The sequence below is a fragment of the Perca fluviatilis genome, chromosome 6 (assembly GCF_010015445.1).
Source record: "Perca fluviatilis chromosome 6, GENO_Pfluv_1.0, whole genome shotgun sequence".
Classification (NCBI taxonomy): Eukaryota; Metazoa; Chordata; class Actinopteri; order Perciformes; family Percidae; genus Perca; species Perca fluviatilis.
Window position 1 is genome coordinate 7913900 of NC_053117.1, and position 27266 is coordinate 7941165.

The following is a 27266-nucleotide window of genomic DNA, read 5'->3' on the forward strand; positions in this document are numbered from 1 at the left end:
GCGTTCTGAAGCAATATCTTTTTCTAGACCGGAGCCTGAGTTGAGTGGGGTAAACGCACTGAATGCAGAGCTGAGTGATAATTTGTCGATGTAAAAATACAGCCCTGGAGGCATCCGGCATAAGAGTTAACGCCTCTGCAATGTATTGCTCAATACTAAAACATGCCAAATAGTGTTCTGATCTTACACCAACTGCCGGTTTGTGCTCATATCACAGCCATCTAATACACAAGAATAATAAATACTATACTCTTTATTTAAATATTGTACAGATTTGAAAACATTTTTTTTTTTTTTTTTTTTTTTTATAAACCGAGCTTAGAGCTTCATTAAACTGTACACCCAAAATATATACAGACGCATGCTCTGGTTGTAACAAAGGGTTTGGAAGAGGAATATGAGAGGTGACAGGGCAGGTATGAGTCAGGAAGCAGGAACCACAAAGCTAACAGTGGCAGTTCCATCTGACCGGGAGAATTGCTTTGTAATATTGTTAAGGCTGCTTAGATTGTCCTCAGTGCTAGAACACTTTAAAACTCCCATTTTGACCATTTACTGCTCTTCCATGCCCATTAAAAAAAATAAAATAAAAAAGACACCTGACACTGCAGTCTTCCAGTGGGAACTTGTCAGCTTAAGTAGGAATACAGTCCGTTAGATAGTGCCGATTGTAAACAGTGATCTGAAGATCCACAGGGAGGAGTTTCTAAGCGTTGCGATGGCTTTATCACTATTCCTAAGCTCCTGACTGTGTGCAGAGAAGCAGATTTCAGGAGATGAAAGGTTTACATACTGTAGGTAAAAATATCTAGTGTTAAGACAGCAGGGCATGATGGGAAAGCTGTTTTGACTCTTTTTGCCTACCTAACAGTTTCCAGCTTTGTGCTCAGCACCTGGCACATAGTCAGGGGTTTAAGGAATTATGGACGTTTGCCAGGATCAAGCACCTGATACAAGGCACATCATTAGAACATTACACAAAATATGGATATTTTTTTTTTTTACTAAGAAATATTTTCAACTGTGGGTGAAAGAGGTGGTAGATGCAGAGTGCAAATCTGTAATGATGTAATGGAAACATGACAATTTTTCACATGAAATCAGCAGTGACCCGACTTAAAAATGTGCCCTTGGAGGTCTGAAGCAGGAGGGGGAGAGAGGGAGGGAGAGAGAGAGAGAGAGAGAAAGATATGGAAATGCTGATTAAGTTTCTAAAGCTACTCTGATGTGGTGATCAGTCTAAAGAATTCAACAATACCACTGAACAAAGTTACAAAAATACATTTGGTCACCTGACCAACTTCCTCTGTGTTGAGCTTTTTCAGATATGCTTCTTAAGCTTTGTGCGTTTTGAGGCTGCGACGCCGATGCAGCCCCGTGGAAATGGAGAAGTTTGTAGCCTTCACGTCCATTTCATACAAACTAAATTACACCTATCAATAGTCTCACTGACAAGCACACAAGTGCATTAATCACACATACACATATCCATAGACACATCGCATGTAAATCACAATCGAGACTTCTGCAGCAGCAGCTGTGAGATTAAAGGGAGTTTGACACAACCTATATCTGGCGAGGCTTTTGAACTATAAAATCCTCATCGTAACCGCCATTAGGCAACAAAAATGTGTGCGAGACTTGAAATACACTGGCATGGAAAAGGCAGCTGCTGCTCTTCATCAAATCTTATTGGATCACCCTGCCAAGACACTAACCACAGATGTATAAATGTCACATACGCTAATTTTTTTTTGCAAATATTGAACATAACCCTAACATCCCAGAACAGCACACCGGTCCTCAAACATATGCTCCCTGCACCCACATACGAGGTTCCGGGCCCTTTGACTGAGGTTTTCTAACTACCACTGTATCATTTGCTCGCACAAAGCAGCCCATTTATTGAGCCCTCGTGCCGCCATCTCCTGTGCAGTTCCCTTCTTAGCACTACTGATGGACTGCATCTTTCCCTTCCAGCTGCCCAGCATGGGGCCGCTTGAAAAAGCCTACAACCCGTACCGTCTGGCTACGTCTGCCTCGGTCTTTTGAATCTCAACTTCCTCCCTGCCCAAACCACCCGACAGAGAAAGACGACTGATCCTCGCCAGCCACGATCCTCAGCTCCGACGTACACGATGACTGCTTATCCCTGGCAATGGGATTATCCAGAGAGAGCACTGGAACGCTGCAGAGATGCCAACAATGCAGCCCGGCCAAGAGGATTCATCAGGCCTCTAGTCCCCTTTATTCTACCACTCTCTGTTGTAAGCAATCACAGAGAATTGGGCATGTAGGAGTTGTTTTTTTTTGGGGGGGGGGGGCAGAAGGGATTGATGGTCAGCTGGGGGATGAGGCAGAATAGAGTCGACACGTGCGGGTAAAGCATCTGACATCAGTCCTTCATCCTGACCAGCAGGAATCAAAGCAGTCCATCACCTGAGGAGGCAGATGCCCCCGTCCACACAGACTCTAGTCGGTGTATTCGGCAACTATAGACAGCAGCACTGTGATGTCATCTGGCTTTCCTCCTGGGCAGAAAACAAACAATATCCTGTTAGGATGTTGCTAAGCTAAAATGTTTTTTAATATTTCAACCTAGAAAATAGCCGTGTCGTGTACCAACATCCACCTATTTAATAAAGCTTCGAAAGCAAAAAAAAAAAAAAAAGGGACATATGCATCAGATTCCATTCGGTCCAAGTAGAACCGAGACACTTACCTCTTACATTCAGTCCGTTGTCACAAGCAAACTGTGCAAAAGGCGACATGTAGTTGGGGTCATACGCCAGTACGTGGGCCTGCTCTGCGATGCTGCGGGCGGTCTGCTGGATGCTCTCATAGTTTGTGTTCTATGGAGTGAAAAAACAAACAAACAAAAGCAGGCATGAAGTTTGCATTCAATAGGACATAGGCTGGGCGAACCTGTTTGGGCCTCAGCGTGACTCACCTTGAGTTTCTTCAGCTCTTGCAGGATCATGTAGTCAGGCATGTTGTCGAAGAGCCCGTCGGTGGCGGTGAGGATGATGTCCCCCAGCTGGACGTCGAACGAAGAGCTGTCTGCTGCGTCGGGGCTGCGGGCACAGACGCGGTCAAGTCAGGCACAGGACACTGCACGCAATGAGGTCGGTCATTTCAGGGATTCGGGATTTAATTGGAACGGGGTTTCGTCTCAATGGTGTAAAGTGAAATACAGACTTGACACTGGCATCGGCAAAGTTGTGGCCATTTAAAGGGATACGCCACCGTTTGCTGAAATAGGGCTTATCACGGTCTCCCCCTAGCTGTAGATAGGTGGGCCAACGCATTTTTTGTGCATGCACCGTTTTAGTCTGGTGCAACACCGGCAGCGCCGCCGCTAGTTAGCTTAGCGTAGTGAATGGAATCCTATGTTGCCGGTTAGCATGTTATGAGTAAAAGTGAGCCAACAAAAGACAAAAAAACAACTTAATTACCCACCTATGTACAGCCAGGGGAGACCGTGATAAGCCCCATTTCAAAAAACGGTGGCGTATTCCTTTAAGCTCATTCTTTCTCCCTTTTGCAGGAAATCTGTCCCGTCTGACCTGATAACTAATCTGAACCTCTAACCCAGCTTCTCCTCTCTCCGATTACGACACATTACTCTACCCGGGGGGGTGGGGGGGATATCCACTGACAACTTAGAAAGCTAGACTCCCAATTGTTGCTGATATTTCATCTTGGTTACATAAACTTAAATCACATGTACAGAATCAGGACAAATTCAAGGAATCCTCACGGTTTTTTTTGTTGGAAAAAAAAAAAAAAAAAAAAACATGCTTCAATTATGATGGTGGGTGCTACAAATACATAAAGGCAGCTGCTTAGACGGTCAGTGTCAAGTTAAACTTCTTGGAAAATGCCATTAACCCTGCTGCCCCCCCTCCCCTCCCCTCCCCGAGTCAGTTATGAATGTTATTTATTACAAACTGCATCATGAAACATTGAGCCAAAGCTCTCAGGGACAGTCTGTCCTGTGACTTTGACTGCTCTGAAAATATAGTTCACATGGAAAAATAAAAATAAAAAAGTACAGCAGCTAGGTAGAGTCCATAGAAAGACACTATTACATACGCATTATGGGCACCGACAGTTAGATATGAAAGTATGAGAAGCACTGGGTGAGCAGCGGTCATTGAAATGTAATTGGCATCTGTTGTTTTAAAAACACATCCATGATGAGCCAAAACCATTTCTCAAATGCCACCAAGGATAGCTTATCTTTATTTATAATTGCAATGAAAGCTAAATTTCATTCATTCGCTTGTGTGGCAAATAAAGGAGGGTTAAGTAACGCACATACCATAGGAATCCATATTCGGCAGTATATATACACAAGTATACCGATATTCGCCGTCTCCCTTACCACCTCAACACGCTCCAGATATTTTGCTTTCAAGGAACCTTTTCTTGTATCTAAAGGAAAGTTGTTAGTGCACTTCAGGTTCTGACCCTTGCACTCTTTTTAAAATCGGTTGCTATGTAAGCGATCTAGGATTGGAAGCTTAATCTGCCACTGCACTCAATGTAAAAATCTCTCAACTGAATGACTAAAAAGGCACACACAAAATGAAAGTAACTTCAGGAACCACATTAAATCCCCGTCAACTGAAAGGGACGATGGGTTAGAGGAGACTGAATTAAGGTCTTTGTAAAAATTCTGTACCACTGGTGACACGCAGTTCAGGTTCATCTTCCCTCAGAAATGCGTTTAAGAGGCTCAGAATAATCTGCCTTGGTTCAAGGCGGACAGAGTGAGAAGGTGGCCGAGGCTGCTGCAGGACTGGCTGCGGGCCTCTTGGGTTTGGCATCAGCCCACACGCAGACTTTGACCGGGGCAAGAGGGAGAGCTTGGCAAACGTCCAGCGCTCGCCCTGCACTCTGACGTCTGCTGTGCTACTGCTTGGCACGCAGCAGCAGCGAGACGCGGCGGCACATGGCCCCCCTGACACGCTGTCGCAGCCCCACTGCGTTCACAAAACGCTGCGGCAAGCGAGGGACACAAGCGCGACCCAATGTTCCGCGGTGCGCCTTTGTTATATCTGCATGTGATCTGTGTGGCTTTATTACATCTGCTGTACGGAACACATCGCCTCCTCTCTATCAACTGTTCCATTTGCTTTTGTACGTACTGTCCCCTAAACACACCAGTTCAGATGGGTTTTTTTGGCAGTAGGTGTACGATGCACTGCCTTGTTGGGTGCCTCACCTGTCACTGAGGACGGCTCCTTCGGCCCCCGGGGGGGCGATGGACAGCTGGAAGGGCGTGTTGAAGTAGTGCTGCTGCTCGTCCGAGCGGTGGACCACCTCCCCTCCCCGGACCAACAGGAAGCCCGAGTCTCCCAGGTTGGCTGTGTGCAGCCGGTGACTCTGCCGGTCCAAAATCACAATGCAGGCCGTGCTGCTGCCTGAAAACGTACACAGACACACAGACACACACAGACACACACAGACATTTCCTTTCAGTTTTGAATGCAAACTTTAGGCAAGGGTTTGAAAATATACAAAAAACTGAAATGCAAATATGGTCTGCATCATCAGCTGGGTCTCGTGGTGCGTTCCAGGTGAACAGGGAAGTCCGAAATTTAAAACGGGAAGAAACGCCCTGTGAAGTCAGATTCCCAACCGGACAATTTAAGGAGAACCCCACCAACCCACGACATCCCAATCCAACATGGCTGGCCCGAGCATCAACGGCAGTGAAAGCGGTTTGAATATTCGGTTTATTATAGCACGTTTGTCCAATTTGTGTCTCGTTACATCAGTCGTACACACGGTACTGTCCCATCGTCCATCTGTGGACAGTACCGCATAATGTGTTGTTAACAACCGGTATAGCTAACGATAGCTAACCTTTTTTAAAGATTATTTGTGGGCATTTCCGTCTTCAATGGACAGGAAAGCTGAGATATTAAAGAGAAGAGAGGGGGGGGGGGGGTGGACGACATGCAAGAAACCGTCACAGGTCGGACCTGAACCCTGGACCCCCTGCGCCGAGGAACAAACCTCCACACAGGTGCGCCCGCTCTGCGACCGAGCTAACCGGCCACTATAAATCGTTTTTTCAACTTGTTAACCCAAACGCGGTCAACTCTGGTGTGACGTCATTCCACGTTCCGCGATGTAAATGGAGCGCAGCAAAGGTAACAACTATTGTCATGTTATAATGTAACAATATTATTGAATATTCATGACCCAACTAAAAAAAGTACTGCAAGAATTGATATTTATATTATTTTGGCACATTTTGTGTTGTTCTAAAACGAGATCAGCAATGTCCTCATGCAGGCTACAATCAGGTCAAGAAATTTGCCATTTAGGGGTTCTATTTGAATACATACTTTTCTTAATGCCTGGATGAAAAAAAAAAAAAAAAACAGTCTTTTCCTCCGGTCTTTCTACAGCTACATAGCTTGGAAGATTCCTCTCCCATTTATGGAACGATAGCCATCTGGAGTGTGTTTCGGGAGACCGACTGATGACGTCAGCCTGAATACACAAACTTGACGTACCACAACCAGCGTAGTGGTTTGAAGAATGTTTTGGCGTTCCACCGTGTGGGAGACGGCGAAGGGGAAGCGTGAGCTGGTGGAGCGGGCAGCCACACCCTGCTGCTGACTCATCCGGCCCACCAAAAATATGCTCTCTGGGATCAACCTTGAAAACCCCTCACGCACTGTGACTCATTCCCTTTCTTCGCGCCAGCAGCACAATTATACACACACACACACACACACACACACACACACACAGCCGGCCTAAAGAACATTCCCTCTGCCGTGAAGGAACAGCACAATACAGTGTTGTTTCCCCTGCTGCACATGTGATAAAAAAAAAAAAAAAAAATGAAATGGGATGGAAAAGTACTGGCACTGGCACAGACAGAGATCTGTTCCCAAAACATGCAGTCACTGGTGTTATACGTTGGCGCATGCTTTGTTGTTGGGAAGCAGCGTGAAGGAGGAAAGGGAGTCTGAAAGTGTCCTGCATGGAGCAAGTCAGGACAAGAGCCTTTCCCAGGCCTTCTTAATGCGATCTGGCGGTTCTGACTCACGATGAAAAAATCTTCCATCCAGCCACCACTTAAAGTGAACGGGCGGAAGAAACAAACCTAACCCTCGACAGTGCGCTCCGATCCAAACCACATGGAAAACGTACCGTTTCCTTGGCACGCACAGTGTGCCCTCCACAACTTTACTGTCCGGCGGAGTGCATGGCATGGATCTTAATTAGTTTAGTGAGGTTTGGAACAAGGTTAGAGGCGCGGAGCAGGAAACCTAGGGAGCATCACGGTCCGCAGTCCCGCGATAACACGTTTAATACAAAACAGGTCGGAAAAGGAGGAGACCTTGGCAGGCTTTTTGTTCTCATTAAACTAAGATAGGATCATCACAACAACTGTAGAGGAAAGAACAGGGCGATGACCAGTAGGGCTGGGTATTAGACATGCACCGATTACAACTTTCTAGGCCGATTCCGATTTTCTTTGAGTTAGGCCAGCCGATAACGATTTCATTTCTTCTAACCACTTTACAGCACACACAAATATTTATTTTCTATCTTCACATGGGTCTGGCTGCTCCCGGATTTTACAAGCAAGCATAATGGCGGCACATTCAGAATACAATCTCATATTTTACGAAGATAGTTCACCGTAACGTGTTTCTGAAAACATGTAAAGCGAGAAACAGGCCATGCAGTTGCTGAATCTATCTTCATTTCAGATCGACAAAGGTCAGTTTAAAAGATCTTCGTCAAATTTTGAGAGGTTGTTCGTCACGCTAACATAAGTACACTGATTCACTAGTCAAGGGCTAGCACTCCACCAATCAGATTGGTCATCGAGTCCGACTGCCCGCCCTCCGACCCAGCAAGTCAGGTCGGCCAAAATGAAGGCCGACGGCTCCTCCGACTGACGACGCCACGGAACGCACCGAACAGACTCGAGTCACCGACCTCGCCAGACTATCGGGTTGGTGTGTCAGGGCCTTATCGTTAAGACAGCCAATCACAATCATTACTAGATCTTGGTAGAAGCATGCTGCGTGCTCACTGACGCTGATGAGATTTACTCCTTAGGTATTGAAGTTGGGTATTGAATGACGAGGCATTTTTTTTTTCCTTACTCAATACTTTAGAGGCAATTCGGTCGGTGCCTAAAAAAGTATTGAATTCTGTCCCCGTCCCGAATGACCACGGCCACGCGGAATCTGCAGACACAGAATTCTCCACAGATTTTAAACAAAAAATAAAGCAAAATATCCAGACGTCCTGGTACCACAGATGGTGGACATGGCCTGAGCATATTGTTGCTTTTCCCCAGGCACTGGTTATGAACAGGAATATTCATTCACATAAGCACAGAAGGTATTCTACAGGAGAACGCATTGATAGGGTCCCGTCGACTTTAATGTGTATTATGAACACTGGGATCCTGCGTTTCCGGCAGCTTTACTCACCCAGCAGGGGCACTTTGTTCTGCAGCAGCTCGTAGTAGCTGCTGGTGAGGACTCCCACTGGGTTGCTGGGGACGAAGCGTCCTTCCTTCACCAGCCTCTCGCACGTCTTCATCAGTGTGCCTGAAAACTGCGATGGGTCTACGCCATAGTCTCGCCAGCCACCTACTCCATCTGCTACACCTAAAAACGGTAAAAAAAATGATTGGAATTCATAATTTTCACCTTAACAGTCCAACAACTCCCCCTTCTATCACTAATATACTGTATGTATTAGGTACTGTGCCTAATACTGCTTTTTGAACTTTTTTTTTTTTTTTTTTAAATAAACAGCTCAAGTGCAAACAAGCTCAGAAACATAATCCTCATTCTTGACATTGCTCAGACTTGCTCCACAAGTGAGGATCTTGCGAGAAAACAAGAACAATGCCATGCAGCTGCACAATAAAGAAAAACAATGGCCACTTTCACCAAGATGCAAAAAGGACATCCAGTACAGAAGAAGAAAAAGACGTGTTCAAGAAATCAAGGAAATGTCACAGAACAGTAAGAAGTTCATCTTTGACGGTCACTGTTTCAGTCATTCCTGATTACATTATACGGTGGGTTTATCTGATCATCTACAGAAGTTCTTTGGGAAAAATCTAAACATAGCTAGATGTTATGTACATATATTTTGTCTCTCGGCTTCAGAACAGAAAATTTGTGATTCCCCAAATGCATAAAAAAAAAAAAAAATCTTAATATAGAAATGATCTGTTTTGTGGGTTAATAAAAGCACTTGTTCCCATAGGAGCATTTGGTCAGGTCAAAGATTTTCCCAGAAAGGAAACTTTAGCCTCGTTACTCCCAGGACTGCCCATACAAGGATGGCCCTCTGCGTCTCCTCAGCCTGTGCCAGAGAACAGAACAGAGAAACAGGCCCGCTCAAAGCAAGCACAGGACTTTGCAACTAATCAAACCTTCCAAACAATAAACCTGGCTCGGTGGAAATGCTTGGTCCTGATTTTTTCTATGGTTACTTGTGTGTCTTGAAAGGCACAAGTATGCATCAGCACACAGACATGCAGCAGAGCTGCAAGGTCCTGCAGATGTGTTAAAATACCAGGTTGTTTATATGCGATTCAAGGTCTCTGTGCTGAAAAGCCATTTTAATCCCCCCTAAATAGAGATTTTAAAGCCTGGATTGTTTTTGTGTACCTAAGACAGTGACGGTGTAAGGAATGAATTCTCCACACGATAGAGATGCAGGTTGAAGCCTACTTGGCTCAGAGAAAATGCAGCAGTGTGTCGCAGGTAAATCCAGAACAAAATGCAAACAAATACTCCAAGTGAAATTAGCAGCGGGTACGTGAAAGCACCCACTCTGTTCACTCAGTGGGCACTTCCATGAGCCTTTTGAACTGTAACTATATTATTATTTTGCATCGCACGTGCAACCCCAACCTTCGAATAAGGTATTTCAGCCTTCTGATAAAGTGAGTGACCTCTGACCTCCCATTCACGTCATAGCCAATGTTACACAAGGTGATGTCGCATTGTTTGGTTAATGCTTCTTTAGCAAACAAAGCACGGTACTCACCCAAAACATCAGCGGATCTGTGTCGGGCGATGAAGCACGCGTCGTCCCCATAGCACATCCCTTTCTTCAGTATGCCTTTGCGAAAGTCCTTGCCGAAGCCACAGCTCGCCGTCACCAGGCTGTAGTCGCGGCCGTCTGTCTGAGAAAGTCCGCCGATGACAGCTCTGGCCACAAGTCTACCGTACGACAGGACGGACAACATCACCTACACACCAGCTCCTACCAAAACAAACCGGCCAAGCTAGCAACCCTGCTAGCTTAGCGGCGATGTCCAATGTTGACTTGCTAATGTGAATGTGAGGCTGAGCTAGCCAGACACTGCCGCCGCCGCCGACAACAGCCGCCACGCACGCATACGCAATGATGTAAGTACAGACTCGAGGAGCTTTGTTCTTGCGCCGTGATATCTGGGAAGAAAAGAAAGAAAAAAAATCACCGAAAAAAGTCGCCTCTTCTACTCCAAAAGACCCGTAAGTGCTGGTTCTCCGCGGCCATGGTGTCAGTCCTGTCTTTGAGACTACTAGCGATATATAACACAAAGTGTGAACCGGTTGCCCCGTGGCCTCACACACTGCGCTCTGCTAGCAAAGTCTTGTGACTGCTCTGACGTCAGACATCGTTACGCAATCTACGTTTCCTAATAAGGAAATACAACTTCAGTCAGCCTTTATCTTAAGTAATACAACCAATACAACTAGACGTGGACAAATGAACTTAAAATGGCGGCTATATGAAAAGATTTTTATTTTTTAAATATTACGTTTGTTTTCATACAGACGCTGTATGCGCTTTGTATACATGTAATATTTCACACCTCACCTGCCGAATTGGATTTTGCACTATATTCTGTCTCCCCCTTGTGGGTGTTGCCTGATGGGAGCCCAACCATAGAAATTTACAATTGTATTTCAGTTTGTATTGTGATTTTTAAAAGCTAAAAAGTTTGAGGAACAAATGACATTCAGACACCAATATCGCCCTAAAATACACTCAAAGTTTATTAGAAAGATTTAGACATTACAAGAGTGTTTATTAATTCATTTAGTTTAGCACAAGACCTGTTTAAAAATGTGATGATGCAGTGCAAGTCAATATCCAATGACACAACTGTAAATAAACTGTAAATAAAATTGTACATAAGTAAACAGGTTTTTGTGACTTTTCCCCCCATTGGTTTTTATATCCATTAATACCCATTGCCGACATTACCGTGAGAAGAAGACAAATGAATAAGACATGAAAGGAATTCGAAAAATTGTGCACAGCTTCAAACAAAGGCATTCCTGTGCATAAGTAGCCGTATTATTAAATTTTTCCTGATTGAACAGTCATATGTGGCAAAGACTAGCTGCAAAATGGAGTGCAAAACACCTGAGGTTTTCATGGTGACATATCGATTTACCCCTGTGAACAAAACAACAAAATAGTTTGCTTTCATCGGGTAGGAGTGAACATCTTTTCAGTATTGGCAGCATGAAGGACAACCAATCCTTCAAATGCAGAAAAACGAAAAGCAGAACAGAGGAATGAGACTCCAGCAATTGTGTCCCCCCCACTCATTTCTTGGCTTGCTTGGTGACCATGTTGCGGGGGGGAGTCACGGGACGGCTGCCGTTGGGCTTCTTCTTCTCGGCTGGTTTCAAAATCTACAAAAAGGAAGATACATTGCGGTCAAACACGCCTAATAAAGACGCCTTTCCTTTTGCAGGGGAACCAATGTTCATCCAGCACAATATTCAATTCTCAAAAAAACCCATTTTTGGCCATTTGTGAAGGCTGTTTTTTCATGATTATTTACATTTTCAATTCATTAAAATCAACAAAATAATAAATTAAATAGAAAAAAGATTGATAGGTTACTTTTTTAAAATAAATGTTCTACCTGTAGTCGCATATGTGCTGTTGTTCAATTGTTAGTTAATGCACACACTTGTGCATTAACTAACAATTAAAAAAAAAAACACGCGGCTCTGCGTGAGTGGTATTTACGACGGTACCGTCAAAGAATTTCTAATATAGGAAGAAGTTCCACTCCCTCGTTACTTCCGGCTTCTGAACTGGTTGCAGTTCCACCAGAGTTCCATATAGGGGGCGCTCACAGGCCAGTGCAGAATGAATGTGGCTCTATGGAGCTATACCCCTCAAAATCCACTTTTCTCAGGATATAATTTTTTATCTAGTAATTTAAATGTTGCATTCGAAAGGGGAGGCTAAAAAAAATACACACTGTTGTGTGTTAGATTTTTTTAAAGTCACTTTTTTTGTTCTAAAAAGCCTTTTAAAATGTCAATGACGTCATACACACATGCGGCCAGAGACACTGCTTTACGGCAAGCTCTGAGTCACTTCCTTTGTTCTCTCGAGGCATCGACAACAGCTAACAGGTTCAGCTCTCCCTGTTAATACACGTGCTAGAAAGAGGTTTGCTGATGTTTTAAAGACCACACCGAAATATTCACTCTGATATTCAGGCTCTGCTTCGGATGCCGTCAAGCGGGATCTCCGATCATAATCACTCCTTCACTGACCAATCAGCATTCATTAGCAGAATGCTAGCGTGTTATGGGCTACAACGACTCACCCTGTAAGAAATCAAAAGGTCATAAGTACTCGTTCATTCAACTTTCGACCTATAACCCATGTTGAACTTGCAAAAACTACAAACAATCTGAGGTTTCTCAACGACAATCAGGCGAAAGAGACACATTTAGCCGTCTAGCTCCATAGAGTCCCATTCATTTTGCACTGGACCGTGATCACCCCCAGTGGAACTCTGGTGGAACTGCAACCAAAATCCGGTACAATGGGGCTGAATAGGGAGTGGAATGGCTTTCCGTAGACCGGCTTTGGTAACATCAAATACAAGTAGTCCACAGCGACTCTAGGGGTAGCCGTTTGATAAAAAAGGAAACTGCATAGTATGCACCTTACCTGGAAAGAGCACATGAGGGTCTCATCCACACTCATCATGGCACCAGCATTGTCAAACTCTCCACAATAGTTGGGCGCTGAGAACAAAGTGACAAGCTGCCTCTTTGCGAAGAATTCATAGCCATCCTCAACAACCTGCAAGTGAGGCGATGATAATAGAAGAAAAGACACTTAGAAAACCACTCCTCGAATCAATGTTTTGTCATGAAGAGTGTATGATCTAGTCCTGTGCAGTGTACTTTTCAGACATTCCTTTTGGCCCTACTTCTTCAGGTCTTTTAATTGTTTTCAAATAAAACAAGGGGGGGGGGGGGCAATTCTGTCAAACTGGTGACAACCGTGGCCGGGTTAGCTCAGTTGGTAGAGCAGGCGCACATAAAATAATCTTTAAAAAAAAAATGGTGACAACCACTAGACATATGCAACCAGGGATCAGGGGTCTTTATCTTTGAGGGGTCACAACCCAAAAAAGGTTGAGAACAAACTGTCCAGCGCACAAAGCGCAGTACTGTCCCAGTTCTCTGCCCAGTACGTGTTGTACTGCAGTCCTTGTGTCAAGCGCATTCAGCATGGTAAAAAATAAAATAAAAATCTACAGCCGTGTCACATTTCGGTTTATAATCTTTACATCTATTTATTTAACCTAGATTCTGTCCTCACCATCAAGTACCTGGTGCTCCTTTTAATGTAGCTTCTATTGTGTATTGAGTTTTTATGTAAATGTGTCTTAATGTGTCCTGCTGGGTGTGATATGTCTTTAAAACTTTTAACGAGCCCTTTGCAACAGTACTCTTTGCAAATGCAAACACGCAAAGACACGTTTCTGCCTGTTTGCATGCACAAAAATAGAAAGTAGACAATAAAGTATGTTCTAATGAGAGAAGGCATTGTGATTACCTGATGGGCACGACAGATCAGATCCAGATCGTGCTTGTGCAGGAACTTGGCCACCACCTCTGAGCCAAAGGTAAATGATACACCCCGGTCGTTCTCCCCCCAGCCCAAAACATCCTTGTCTGGATCAGACCAGAGCAAATCGCACAGCAGACCTTGGTCGGGCACATCAGTGGGGCGCATGATGCGTCTGATCTGCTCCATGGACTGAAGGTCAGGCGAGAGTCCTAAACGGAACAGCAGTAAAAGTACAAATAAACACACTGATACTGAGGTCGATACCTATTACACACTTACGTCACAAACTGCAAAGACAGCATTACTTAACCCTTGTGTGGTCTTCCATTGGACCATGCACTTGTCGTCCTCCCGGGCCAAAACGAAAAAATACACACCTTTTCTGACCTTTGTGACCCTTTTTTTCAATGTTTTCGGCGCTTTTTTGTTGCTATTTTACATTTCTTTTCACTACCATGTATAAACACCACTTACACCAACTTATTACTAGTTTAACACTTATTTTTGGAATTCATGGTCAATAAACCTCATTTATAGGAAATTATACCTAATCCTGGAGTTAAAAAAAGCAGAAATTATGAACTATTTAGACTAATATTAAAAGGAAGGATAATCACAGACTGGTATATGTCAATGTTCAGTTGGGATACTGTTACGAAACGTTTCAATTTCTTTTTCAAATGCTAAAAAAATGTAACAAAACACCCCAAATTCAATGCAATTAGAGATCCGATCTTTTGCATGTTATTTTTGGTTAATTAAAATTAAATATTTAAAAAGAACCCCTTATTTTGTTATAGACATTTAGAAAATGGGTCAAATTTGACCCAAAGACAACACAAGGGTTAAGGACAAATTGAAGTGGCTGACATAAAAAAAATAAAAAACACACCTCCGTGGCAGCAAAAGATCTTCTCATCAACGATGGCGGCAATAGGGAGGCAGTTAAAACAATCTGTGAAGGTCTTCCAGAGTTTGATGTTGTACCTTCTTTTACCTAAACATTTCAGGAAAAAGAAGAAAATAAAAGATTTCAATTCAGCATTATTTTTTTAGCAATAAGGGCACTTCTGCTGCTGCACATCAAAGACATCGTCTGTATAGTCTCTGTGTAAAGACAAAAAAAAAAAAAGTAGGGCTGCACAATATGAGGAAAATATCAAATTGCGATTTTTCTTTGGACTGATATTGCAATGGTGATATGATTCACGATTTTGAAGGCAATGATCATTTTTGTATGATTATTCTCATTTTCATTGAAAAATATTAAAATTGAAAAAGTGATTATGGTGTGATTTTTGCGAGGATCTGTACCCATAAACAGTTTTTTTTCTTTAGTCTGTAGGATTTTATGTGTAGGCTGGTACGTCTCTGTAGCACCACAATACTTAATTCAGAATGGTTTGACACATATTTTGCCTTTAACAAATATTGCGCCCCATGCAGCCCTAATAAAAGCCAACATTTTTGTGTGACAAAGTGCACTTAAGTCAAACAGTATAGGGACAAAACACAGACTTAAAACCAGGAATTAACTCAAACCGTCACTACTAAAATATACAATAAAACTGATATAAAATGCTTGGGGGGGGAAAAAAAATAATAACTTTTAGGAATAATTTTACTGGCCACAGAGGCACAATACTCACACTCATCATAGAAACCATATATTCTGTTGATTGAAGCACACTCATGGTTTCCCCTCAGCAGGAAGAAGTTCTCTGGGTATTTGATTTTGTAGGCCAGCAGAAGGCAGATGGTTTCCAAAGACTGCTTCCCCCTGTCCACATAGTCCCCCAGAAACAGATAGTTGCTTTCTGGAGGGAATCCCCCATACTCAAACAGCCTCAGCAGGTCATAGTATTGCCCGTGGATATCACCTGCAGGACAAAAAGGTAAATCAATGCACTTACAGCACCAAAGTGAATTGCATGCAATCGTGTTGAATCGTAATGTGGCATTGTCCCCTTGTTGGAAGAAAGAAAGAAAAAAATGCTCTTCATAACACTATACAAATATAGTTTATTTTCTAATAGACATACAAATCTTACTTACCACAAATCTTGAGAGGGGCCTCCAGTTCCAGAAGAATGGGTTGACTGAGAAAGATCTCCCTGGACTTCAGGCATAATCCACGAATCTCATTCTCCTGCAGCTGGACATTCTTGCCAGGCTTTGCCCCTCTGACTGACAACAAGAAAACATAAACAAAGCTAAGCTTAAAAACAACAGTTGCAACAATTCCAGCAGAGTTTGGTAATGCCTGGTACCGTATCTCTATGATGAGGCTGTGTGGGACAAAAGGTTAATATAACGTTAGCTATATACCGCGCCGAAATGCGCAATGTTGGTGTTTGTGTACGAGAGAAATACAATGTGTATGGGACCAAGTACCCGGACCGTGCCCTTCAGGTACAATAACATTCTCAACCCAGAAAGACATTAGGTGAAAAAGGTGAGCATTAAAAATGACTAATTAACGTTAGCTAGTTATTTTACAAGATGTTGAAAAGCCACGCTAAAACTAGACGGGTAACGTTAACGTTAGCTATCTAGTCTAGCGGTGGTCATATCAACATGCAGATAACCAAAGTAATTTATATGCAGTACTTCAACATTGCCTTACCTTCTAAAAGACGTTGGATGATACTGTCTATGTTGAGCTTGTCAACATCGGCCATTGCAGCGTTGGCGTTGATAAAATCGATTCAGTCAAATCTAAGGTCTTGGCGTTAACACACTCGTGAAAGCTAGCCCGCTAAGCTAACCTGGCATTAGCTCCCTAACGTTAGCTTCGTTGATTTTCCGGGCTGACGGTAGCTAGCTAGCTAAATATGTTGATGGTGTGACCCTGCTTCTGTTCAGCTGGTCGTCGACACTTTTGGCAATCTAATAAGCTACTTAGATATCGCAGTTTAGACAATTTCTACATCAAATGTTAGCCTTTTTGCTAAGAAACAGAGACTAAAAAAATAAAATAAACGTCAACCGCACTAGCTAGCTGTTAGCTAGCGATGGTGTCCCGTCTCTGTTTTTCTCTCTGCCGCACCTTGTACAGCTAGCCAGCTGCTTCAAGGAGGCTGCTCTGCCGCTGCTCTGCCGCTGCCCCCTACTGTCCTGGATGGAGAAGAACTCTTTAACCCATTTAGATAAAGCTGATTTTGAGAGTGTAAAAATACAAGAAAAATAGCAGCACGTCAACTTGATTATTAAGTAGCCTAGATATTATGAGCATCAGTCTTCACGAACCACAGACAGAAATTCCCTCTCATGAATTATAAATCAAATATTTTATTATCAAGGGTTTGCTATGGTATTTCTACAGTAGTTAAGCCATGGCCCTGATTAAGAATGATCAGAATAATACTAGGACAGCACTATTTTAAAGCACCCTAATTACATTAGTAGCCTATTATTATGTATAGTTAGCCTATTGGAGAAAAACGAGCTTTACATTTTCACTACTTTACATGTTAGGTGCAGTAATTCTCTCAAATGCATTGTTAAGCATTTGAAGTCAATCTAGGTTTAGTTAAGGTTAGTTGAATGCTGTTCAGTTGAGCAGTATTTTATTTACACAGTATGTCAAATTAAAATGCAAATCATATGATTCTGAAATTTTGGTTGGTACTATTAAAAGAGAGAGCTTATTACAGGGTAATTATACAGTAGCTCAATAATTGGTAATTCCTAAATAATGATTAAGCCTAGATGTGTTAGTAAAAAACATAGCTGTCCAGAAGTATCCAGCAAGTTTGGGTAAAATGATGCAGTAATTATTGGTATATTAATTTCAGCAGCATGCACATACCGATTCTGTTAAAATAAAAAACAACCCTTAAGCATTTTGACATTCTGTTAGATGCAGATGATGGAAAACACAAGAAAGGAAAGGAAGTAGAGCTCTCAAGTGTTTTGGCAGTTGTGATATGATAGCCTATATTACCAGGGAACAAATTCATACAGTTCCTGCATGTTATGCTGCTTTCAGTTTTCATAGGGGAGTACTGCTGTGAAACTTTAATGTCATGTAGGGTAGGCAAGCACGTATGGAATCTGGCAAACAAATAAAATACATTTCCCTTATCAAATGTAACACATTTTTAATTTAATAAAATATTAAATTAAGTCGCACTTTTTAACTTTAAAGTAGCTGTAGGTAGGATTGTGAAGATCCAGGACTTAGCCAAAACATTTTAACATCGACAACTTCTCAGTCCCTCCCCCCTTTCTGCCAAAGCCCAAACAGTCTCCTAAGCCCCTCCCCCCACAGGGGAGAATGAAAGTGTGTGTATGAGCAGTGATTGACACGCAGTTAGACCCCCCCCCTTCCCCCCCCCCAAAGGTGGTGCCAGAGGAGCCAGATTTTTTTTTTTTATTACCTGCTTCATGTAGTTCTATGTAGAACATAGGGTCAGTTTCAGCAAATATGACAGAAAGTTAGTTACCTTACCTACTGCACCTTTAATTACAGATTAGGTTGACCATTAACATAAAGTAAATAGTATAGACTCATTTTCATATTTTCATCAAAAATGAGCTGATGGATGTTGTTTCGGTTGCAAAAAACAACAATTGAATACATATGTAGTTTAATCTTCCGAGGTTAAAGTTAAAAGAAAATAGAAACGCGTAGATGTCCCTAAATAGACACGGTAGGCTATCTTTGCAAACCCCAGCCAAAGTGTTTAATGAGAGAAACTGCTCAGACAGATATACAGATATTTTTATATTTAATTTAATATTTTTTAACCTTTGCATATCCTATTGCTGAACACTCAGCACTGGACTGCAACTTAACGACTATATCCAGCTAATTCTAATAATTCTAATTAAATATCACTACTGAAACAGCTTTTTTTTCTGATGCAACTTTGGGAAGCAAAGCCGCACACAAATCTATATCCCTGGAGCCAAACGGAAAAGAGTAATTGTTGTTCCTCACACTGGGATTAGCTAACATCCTCACAAGCCTGCATGCTTAACCTCCTGACCCCCTGGAAATCTCCCACATCATCAAAACGTTATGCTTATGCCAATATGCGAGTGGATCTTTGCAAATATCTTCTTCAGTGCTACTGCCAGTGATACAAACCCTCCTTTCCCTTATTCATTCAGCAAAAAACATCTCATAGAATGTCGTGTCAGAACATATTATTTAACACTTCCTTTTCTGTGAGCTCATAGATCTTTATTTCACCCATGACATATCAAGAGATCACATGTACACAGTGTGGTATACACACACTACAATGAATACGGAATTGATACATTCATGCAAAAATAATGTCATTTATTTGAATGAATGTGAAATATAAAATATTTCCGCTGTAGTTTGTGTGATATTTTGGCACAAATGTGACCTATTGTGCTATGACTCTAGGTGTATGACCTAGAGCGCAAGCTCAGGAATCGTCTATTCTTGGTCCTTCTCTTCACCGTGTGTGATGACGTGGACCAGATTGTTGTAGTCTAGGTTTCCTGCTACATCTGGTGGGAAGGCGGCAAACATCTGTTCCATCTATGGGTATAAAGTACAATAAAAAGATGATTTATTTTTTTTGGAGGGAATAATATCTTTAATGGAACTTATCAATGTCTGAGGCGGAGCTCTAACCTCTTCAGGGGTGAACCTGTCTGCCTGGGTCGTCAGCATCTCTGTCACACTGTAAAGACAAGCAGCGATGATGAGCACACTGGACGCCAGGGCTGGGTATCGCTCAAAACATTTAGATACCAATATACCGTGACTTCGATAACGGTTCCTAAATACCAATTTTATAAAACGGTACAAATCTTGTTCATTTTTTTTTCAGCTCCTACTACGTGAGCCCTGTCTCTGCACGTAACATATACGTTTTTTTTTCCTGCCTGTCATTACGACGTGTGACGTTAAACAGCCAATCAGCAGCATTATCAGATCTTGGTAGAAGCACGCTGCATGCTTATTGGCTCACTGACGCTGATGACATTTACTCCTTGGGTATTGAAATTGTGTATTGAATGACAAGGCTTTTTTTCCGATGCTATAGAGGCAATTCAGTCAGTGCCTAAAAAAATATTGAATTTGGTACCCAGCCCTACTGGATGCCCACCTCATCTAACTTAATACCTGAATAATAGCTGTAATCCTATTACTTCAAACCTCTAATATGGACTGTTGAGTTGTGTCTATCCTACTGTCTACTGTATTCCCTTATAATGTCCATATTTAATGCTATCTGTCTTTGTCCTTGCACTGCTATAGTTTTTATATTACTATGTCTACATTATTCTCTTATATTGTCCATATTTAATGCTGGTCTCTAGACTTTATCCTTGCACTATTGGACTTATTTGCACTACCACCATGACCATGACCATACCACACTCTTGTAGAGCACCTTACCATGCATACTGACTCACAGGGTCAGTCCCTGGCCTGTCACTGCAAGCGTCTCATTCATGTGGATTTTTTATTTAGTATCTTTTCTTTTATTGGCCGTATTATTCGTGTGGATTTGTAGGGCTGGGCGATATGGCTGAAAACTGTATCACGATATAAGTGTTTCATATCGGTCGATATCGATAATTATTGATATTTTTTATGACCTATTTAAAATAAGGACCAGGAGAAAAATATATTAAATTTAAACATTTTTATTTTAAACTTAACCTTCCTCTGATTATAATCCCCTCAGTTATAAAATCAGAAATGTCAACACAACCATGGAAACCACTCAAATAATTAAAATGTAAACATAAGTCTAAAATCATAGTGAAGAAAGAATAAGTAAGAATTGCTTAATAAGGTGTAATAAAATGGTGCAAAGTGTTAAATATAAACATAGAGAAACCTGAAACCTGAGAAGAACTATTTTCTGCAGGTTTAGTGCTAGGTTGGTAACCTGGCTTCTGGACAGTGCTCAGCACGTCTGCCTCCGTTATTTCTTTGTAGCGTTTAGTAAGGCGCTGATGCAGAGTACCTCTCCATGGCGGTCTGTTGCTTGTGCGGTGTAGCAGCTGCAGATGTTGTTGCGGGACGCTGGCGTAATACGGTTGCCCCAAAGTGTAGCGGCTAAGGTGGTAAAACAAGTTTGCGGTAGTGTTGGTGGGGACGACGGTCAGACTTATAAAATCCCCAAAACTGCCATACTGACTTTTCATGTTTTATCAACAATTTCCTTGCTCGCTGCGGCACTCACTTTCCACTTATCGCTACACGCCGCCGGTTCTGTTATTGTAGAATCCAACACGAGACAGCAATGTGGCGCACCAAACTTGATACCGTTACATGATTGGCTGTTAGAGTGTCACTCCCTACGTTGCTAGGTTACCAGAGAGTGAGTGCCTTTGTTCATGCAACCAAACTTGCTTCGCAACTTCTGGTTTCTTCCGAAGAAGAAAAACAAGTTATCGAACGTTTTATCGAACGCATTTTCTATTGATATTGATTACGTGTCTATCGCGATACATATCGTTATCGTTTTATCGCCCAGCCCTATGGATTTGTCATTTTATCATCCTGTTTATGATGTATGTGTATGTTGTGTGTGATGTCTTTAAGCTACTGGGACCTTGAATTTCCACTTGGGGATCAATAAAGTATCTATCTATCTATCTATCTATCTATCTATCTATCTATCTATCTATCTATCTATCTATCTATCTATCTATCTATCTATCTATCTATCTAACAGAGCACTACAGACTGTTACTCACAAGTCTTTCTTTAACGTTCCCTTCCCATCAGGATCAAAGACTTTGAAAGCGTTGAGGATGGTCTCCTCCGGGTCAGCACCTGGAGGGGAACAGCGGCAGCTCGCAGTTGATGAAAAATGTAAACAAAGGTATCTATCATCTCTTTTTTTTTTTTTTTTTCAAGGATTGCCGTGGTCTTGAAATAAATTGCTACAACCAGGCTTTTGGAATATCCAGAACACTGGCCCTCACCTTTTAGTTTTTCTCCAAACATGGTGAGAAAGACCGTGAAATTAACCGGTCCTGGGGCCTCCGTCAGCATCTCATCAATCTCTTCTTGCTTGACATTTAAACGGCCTAGAGAGGGAGGTGGTCAAAGGTTTAGAGCTGCAACTAACGATTATTTCCATAATTGATCAATCTGACTAGTATTTTCTCGAATGATTGATGAATCGTTAGGTCAATAAAATGTTACAACCAAAGCGAAATAATGCATCATAATATCCCAGAATCCTAATGTGACATCCCTATAGTACTTCCAAAAACAAAGATTCAGATTACTTTACATAGGACAAAGAAAAACAGGAAATGTTCAGAAGCTGGAACCAGAGAATGTTTTGCATTTTTTGCTTGAAAAAAAGTACTTTTTATATTTTGTATTGATTATTAAAGGTCCTATGGCATGCTGCTTTTTGGATGCTTTTATATAGGCCTTAGTGGTCCATTAATACTGTATCTTAAGTCTCTTTAATATAGACCTTAGTGGTCCCCTAATACTGTATCTGAAGTCTCTTTTATATAGACCTTAGTGGTCCCCTAATACTGTATCTGAAGTCTCTTTTATATAGACCTTAGTGGTCCCTTAATACTGTATCTTAAGTCTCTTTAATATAGACCTTAGTGGTCCCCTAATACTGTATCTGAAGTCTCTTTTATATAGACCTTAGTGGTCCCATAATACTGTATCTGAAGTCTCTTTTATATAGACCTTAGTGGTCCCCTAATACTGTATCTGAAGTCTCTTTTATATAGACCTTAGTGGTCCCCTAATACTGTATCTGAAGTCTCTTTTATATAGACCTTAGTGGTCCCCTAATACTGTATCTGAAGTCTCTTTTATATAGACCTTAGTGGTCCCCTAATACTGTATCTGAAGTCTCTTTCCCATAATTCAGCCTTGGTGCAGAATTCCAGCCACTAGAGCCAGTCCCACAATGAGTTTTCCTTAGTATGTGCCATTTCTGTGTCTGTAGCTTTAAATGCTATTGAGGAGGAGAGAGGGGGGGCAAAGTGGAGGGTGGGGGTGTGGCCTTGACCAACTGCCACTTTGCTTGTTTGCAAGCCATGATGTCTCTCTCTCATGGGTGGGCCAAATTCTCTGGGGGGGTAAAGCAGAGAAAGGGGAGGTAACCTTGCTCCTTATGACCTCATAAGAAGAAGATTCCAGATGGGCCCATCTGAGCTTTCATTTTCTCAAAGGCAGAGCAGGATACCCAGGGCTCGGTTTACACCTATCAACATTTCTAGCCACTGGGGGACCATAGGCAGGCTGGGGGAACTCATATTAATGTTAAAAAAAACCTCATAAAGTGACATTTTCATGCCATGGGACCTTTAAAATGATTTTCTCGCCCAATTGCTCCAGCTCTAACAAGGTTGACAACTGGGTACACTCAAATGAAATGTGACAATGTGGAACCCTTACAACTCAAAAGAGACATACAATACAATAAACAGACACACAGGCGTTCCTACCTAAAGCTGCAAAAGTGTCTCTCAGGTCATTCTTGTCAATGAAACCGTCTCGGTTTTGATCCATGATAGTAAAAGCCTGCAGAAGTTTTATTGTTACATGCTGTGTCTCCCGTATGCACAGTGAGCATCCACCACAGAGCAAACACGCTCAAATTCTATGTGAAAGAAAACATTTGGCAGAGCACTGACTTCTTTGAACTCCTGGATCTGGGCCTGTTCAAACATGGAGAACACATTGGAGCCGGCTCCGTCGGATCTCTTCTTTGCCTTCTTGGGTGACTGCAGAGTTTGGACAATCACACTCTAATTAGATTCAGTAATAATGGCACGATCATCACCTGGCTCTCTGCGCCAGCTCCACTCATTATCGGTTTTACTGTGACACATGCTTATGATAGCGAGCTGGTGATGAGCAAACTTACAGAGTGTGTGTGTGTGTGTGTGGGGGGGGGCATTAATTGCACAACAGGCAAGGTTTATACCGGGGCACGCATTTCATTAGGAGGGATTACAAACACTGTCAGTTTGTTATGGAAATATTTACTCAAGCCTCCAATTTTGTGAGAATGCAGACTAAGCCTGGGGAGGGTGTGGTCCGCTGCCCGCACTCTCACAGTCCCAGGATCACACGGGGGGATTATTCTATAGGGCCTGGCTGGGTGATGACAGTTTGGTACACTGAGCCCTGTTTGATCAGAAATCCCTGGGAGGCTAGGATTATGTCGAGCTATTTACACGACTGCCAAGGAACTGGGAAAAAAACAGCGCAAGGGGATGCAGCGCTACGCCGTCCTATTGCTGGGATTCACGGGCCTCTCGACAGCTGCTGTCTAACCCTCGTTGTGGATTAGCTCTGGAGCACTTGTATATGTCATGGACGGGACCTCTGGCGCTCAGCTTCATTTATTTCTTTATTTCTTTTTTTTTTTTTTTTAAGAGGATTCGTGCAATCGTGGGATGTGAGGCAGAATTGGTTTCTTGATGCTGCCCAGGGCAGGTCAACCTGAAAGGACCAGCAGAAACTTCACGGATCAACACGATACGTTTCATTATTCTTGACCCGTTTGTAGCCTGTACCTGTTGCTCCTCTCTTGCTCCTTTTCTTTCTTCTTTTTTTTTTTTTTTTCCTCTCCTGTTTCCTCTCCTCTTCTCTCCTTTTTATCTTCTCCTCTCCGTATTTCCTCTCATTTCCTTTACTCTACTCGCTCTTGTCTCCTCTCCTCTTCCTCTCCTCCCCTCTGAAAGAGACCGTTAGCGGAAAGAGGAGGGAACAAGGGGTCTTCTCTTTTCTCTCCTCTCCTTATGTCCTCTCCTTTCATTTTCTCCCCTCTTCTTTAATGTCCTCTCCTCTTCTTTTATCTCCTCCCTTGTTTCCCTTATCTCCTCCTTTCTCCTCTCCGTGCTACAATTATCAATTCATACAGTTTTTTTTATTTTATTTTCGTTTCAACATTGCGAGTAGACACAAATAATCAATTATAAATCATCAATGGGACAACTGGAGTGCTGTCCTATTGATGGTCTTATTTTGTTGATCTGTATTCAGTGCCCCATATTGACATGGGGTAAATTGATTCATTATCGTTGGTGTGAGAAGAGCAATTCATCAAAACATGCCATGACAGTATATCATATAAATATTGCATACATTATACTCTATAAACACATGCAGCAGAAACAGAATGTCCCCTTTACAGTCGGGTGGTACTTTAAACAAATGAAATCTGTATCCACTCACCATGTTTCAGTGGTATATAGCTGATGAGGACCAAGCAGTATCCCGGCTGCTTTATGATGAAGCTGAACACAAAGGGGGTAGATATACTGACCCCTCTCCCCACATAATGGGGCATGCTTATGGTCTATAAATACTCCTTGCCTTCTTTAGTCAGAGGGCCAGGTAAAGAAGACAATTCCCCCCTCCACTACCACTCCCCTCATCCCTATTGTCCAACCATTGTTAGAGTTCATGAGATTTAGGGATACTAGCCAAACACACATACCCCTTCACTGATACCCAAGAATAACAATAGGACATAGCTTTGGCTCAGGAAGGACTGTCGTTTGTGACTGACAGTTGCACTTGATGGGATCCATCACCCAGCTGTCCTGTTAGTGCTCCACAGGGACCAAAACGATGTTATAATGGAAGCCGTTTCTTGGTAGCATGATAAACGGAACTGTTAGCTAAAGCGTCCTGAGCCCCAATAAGACTTGCTCATAAACAGCCTGTCGCACTGTGGAAAACATTAGTAGGAAACACTGTTCGTATGACGTGTTACATGAACAAGGTTGTTGGTCTCTTGCAACAATGTTGGACAGTTATGAAATGGAGCTAGTCTAGACTGTGTTTTACTCTTTGTAAATGGACTGTATTTAGATAGTCTTAGTGACTAGGCCTACTCAAAGCGCTTTAAACAGCACAGGCACCATTCACCATTCTCACACACACACACACACACACACACACACACACACACACACACACACACACACACACACACACACACACACACACACACACACATTCATACATACACTGGTGGCCGAGACTGCCACACAAGGGGCCACCTGCTCATCAGATAAACATTCACTGGCACAACATCGGGAGCAATTCGGGGGTTCTTGCCCAAGGACACTTGGACACGTAGACTGCAGGGGCCAGGGATCGAACCACCGACCTTCCGATTGGTAGACGACCGCCACAGCCGCCCACAGCTTGTGTGTCCTTAACCCTTTTATTGTCTTCCATTGGACCACGCACTTGTCGTCCTCCCGGGTCAAAACTAAAAATCAACTGTTTTTCTGACGTTTTTTAATTAAAATTAAGTAGTTAAAAAGAAACCCATATTTCTAAAATAGAAATTTAGAAAATGGATCAAATTTGACCCTAATGCTGGGTTCCAGACACCATTTTCAGCCCGTAAGTTACGACTTCAAGTTACGACTCCCGACTTTGTAGCGTTCCGGGCAAAGTCACCACAAACCCTTCTAGCTAGCGTTAGCTAGCGGCTACCTACCGTTGATGTTAGCTAGCCCTGGATGATACTAGCAATTTCTAGTTGGCGACATATTTTGGGCTTCATTTAATAAACATAACCTGTAGTAGTACCCAATCGTACGTGTATTGTTTTGATTACAATGTGTACGGAATTACTTTACGTTGCCTATTTATGTCTATTTATTTCTACGGAGTGTCTATTTGCACCCCTGGTACGACTAGCCTCGGCCACACAGCTGAGCTATTCACACCCTGACGTAACAACAAAAACACGGTGCTCCGAAATCATGGCGGACGTTCATCTTCCATGACCACAGAAACTGACATATTAGGAAAGTTTTGTCTCTAAAGTTTATAACAATTTAATTTCTAGCGGGAAATGGATACTACAATTGCTCTTTCTGTGTTAAGTGAAAGCATACAATCGTTAGTTTGTTTGTTAGTACCTATTTTTTGTATACAGTATGGTTACCTAGCAACCGAGGCTTGAAGACACCAAGCGGTAAACAGTTGTATAGGGTTCTGTAAGAACTGCTAGTTGAGTGGTTAGAACACTGAGCTTGAGTCTGGAGTTCAATTCCCTGGGCAGGTGATCTTAAGTTTTTTCATTTTGGATTAGATAATTTGCATGCATTTGCGCAAGTCGGGGCCCGCGAACGTGAACATTTTTTGGCAGGGTGGTAGGGGAAGACTCATGAATATACCTGCTCTGGTTGGGTTGGTTAGGTTTAGGCAAGAGGAGTGGGATTGGTTATAGTTAGGGTATGTCAGGGCGATAGTATTCCAAAAAGGTGTAATACATGAGTAGTATGGATAACTGTTTAAATATATGCCAAGGTAGGCTACTGTAGATACAATACTGCAAATAGCATACACTGATATTTGTACCAGACGGGGTATTAATAGAACACATTGCTGGTTCGAATAG

At 42.5% G+C, this 27266-nt stretch overlaps 3 protein-coding genes across 4 annotated transcripts; all 3 read right to left on the reverse strand.

Moving 5' to 3' along the window:
• Nucleotides 1-957: 957 nt before the first annotated feature.
• pptc7a (protein phosphatase targeting COQ7 a) lies at nt 958-10667 on the reverse strand. Its single transcript, XM_039803273.1, has 6 exons — nt 10060-10667; nt 8481-8660; nt 5231-5429; nt 2951-3074; nt 2723-2852; nt 958-2531 (listed from the first exon to the last, which is right to left on the reverse strand). The coding sequence occupies exons 1-6, from the start codon at nt 10259-10261 to the stop codon at nt 2473-2475; spliced, it is 894 nt and encodes a 297-aa protein (XP_039659207.1). The 5' UTR covers nt 10262-10667; the 3' UTR covers nt 958-2472.
• Nucleotides 10668-11033: 366 nt separating this feature from the next.
• ppp1cc (protein phosphatase 1, catalytic subunit, gamma isozyme) lies at nt 11034-16985 on the reverse strand. Its single transcript, XM_039803272.1, has 7 exons — nt 16529-16985; nt 15958-16089; nt 15552-15782; nt 14795-14899; nt 13888-14111; nt 12991-13125; nt 11034-11705 (listed from the first exon to the last, which is right to left on the reverse strand). The coding sequence occupies exons 1-7, from the start codon at nt 16581-16583 to the stop codon at nt 11616-11618; spliced, it is 972 nt and encodes a 323-aa protein (XP_039659206.1). The 5' UTR covers nt 16584-16985; the 3' UTR covers nt 11034-11615.
• A 2086-nt stretch (nt 16986-19071) lies between these two features.
• Nucleotides 19072-25205, reverse strand: myl2b (myosin, light chain 2b, regulatory, cardiac, slow). 2 transcript variants are annotated; one of them, XM_039802092.1, is made up of 7 exons: nt 25076-25170; nt 23527-23616; nt 23338-23413; nt 21835-21939; nt 21604-21682; nt 19520-19568; nt 19072-19423 (listed from the first exon to the last, which is right to left on the reverse strand). In XM_039802092.1, exons 1-7 carry the CDS (start codon nt 25076-25078, stop codon nt 19319-19321), a joined length of 507 nt encoding a protein of 168 aa, XP_039658026.1. In that variant the 5' UTR covers nt 25079-25170; the 3' UTR covers nt 19072-19318. The 2 variants fall into 2 exon arrangements, with proteins under 2 accessions (XP_039658026.1, XP_039658027.1); XM_039802093.1 differs by lacking the exons at nt 23338-23413; nt 23527-23616 and having other exon boundaries at nt 25076-25205.
• Between the last annotated feature and the right edge of the window lie 2061 nt (nt 25206-27266).

What these genes read in the sequence shown, in the direction of transcription:
- pptc7a (XM_039803273.1), bottom strand. Translation starts at nt 10,261, where the DNA reads ATGTTGTCCGTCCTGTCGTACGGTAGACTTGTGGCCAGAGCTGTCATC. An exon ending in GGAGCCGTCCTCAGTGACAG is followed by an intron (nt 3,075 to 5,230) that starts GTGAGGCACCCA and finishes CTGTGCCCGCAG; the next exon opens with CCCCGACGCAGCAGACAGCT. An exon ending in CAACGGACTGAATGTAAGAG is followed by an intron (nt 2,532 to 2,722) that starts GTAAGTGTCTCG and finishes TTTTCTGCCCAG; the next exon opens with GAGGAAAGCCAGATGACATC.
- ppp1cc (XM_039803272.1), bottom strand. Translation starts at nt 16,583, where the DNA reads ATGGCCGATGTTGACAAGCTCAACATAGACAGTATCATCCAACGTCTT. An exon ending in GGCCCCTCTCAAGATTTGTG is followed by an intron (nt 15,783 to 15,957) that starts GTAAGTAAGATT and finishes TTTGTCCTGCAG; the next exon opens with GTGATATCCACGGGCAATAC. An exon ending in TGATCTGTCGTGCCCATCAG is followed by an intron (nt 13,126 to 13,887) that starts GTAATCACAATG and finishes CCTCACTTGCAG; the next exon opens with GTTGTTGAGGATGGCTATGA.
- myl2b (XM_039802092.1), bottom strand. An exon ending in AGATCCAGGAGTTCAAAGAA is followed by an intron (nt 23,414 to 23,526) that starts GTCAGTGCTCTG and finishes AAACTTCTGCAG; the next exon opens with GCTTTTACTATCATGGATCA. An exon ending in GTTTGGAGAAAAACTAAAAG is followed by an intron (nt 21,683 to 21,834) that starts GTGAGGGCCAGT and finishes GTTCCCCTCCAG; the next exon opens with GTGCTGACCCGGAGGAGACC.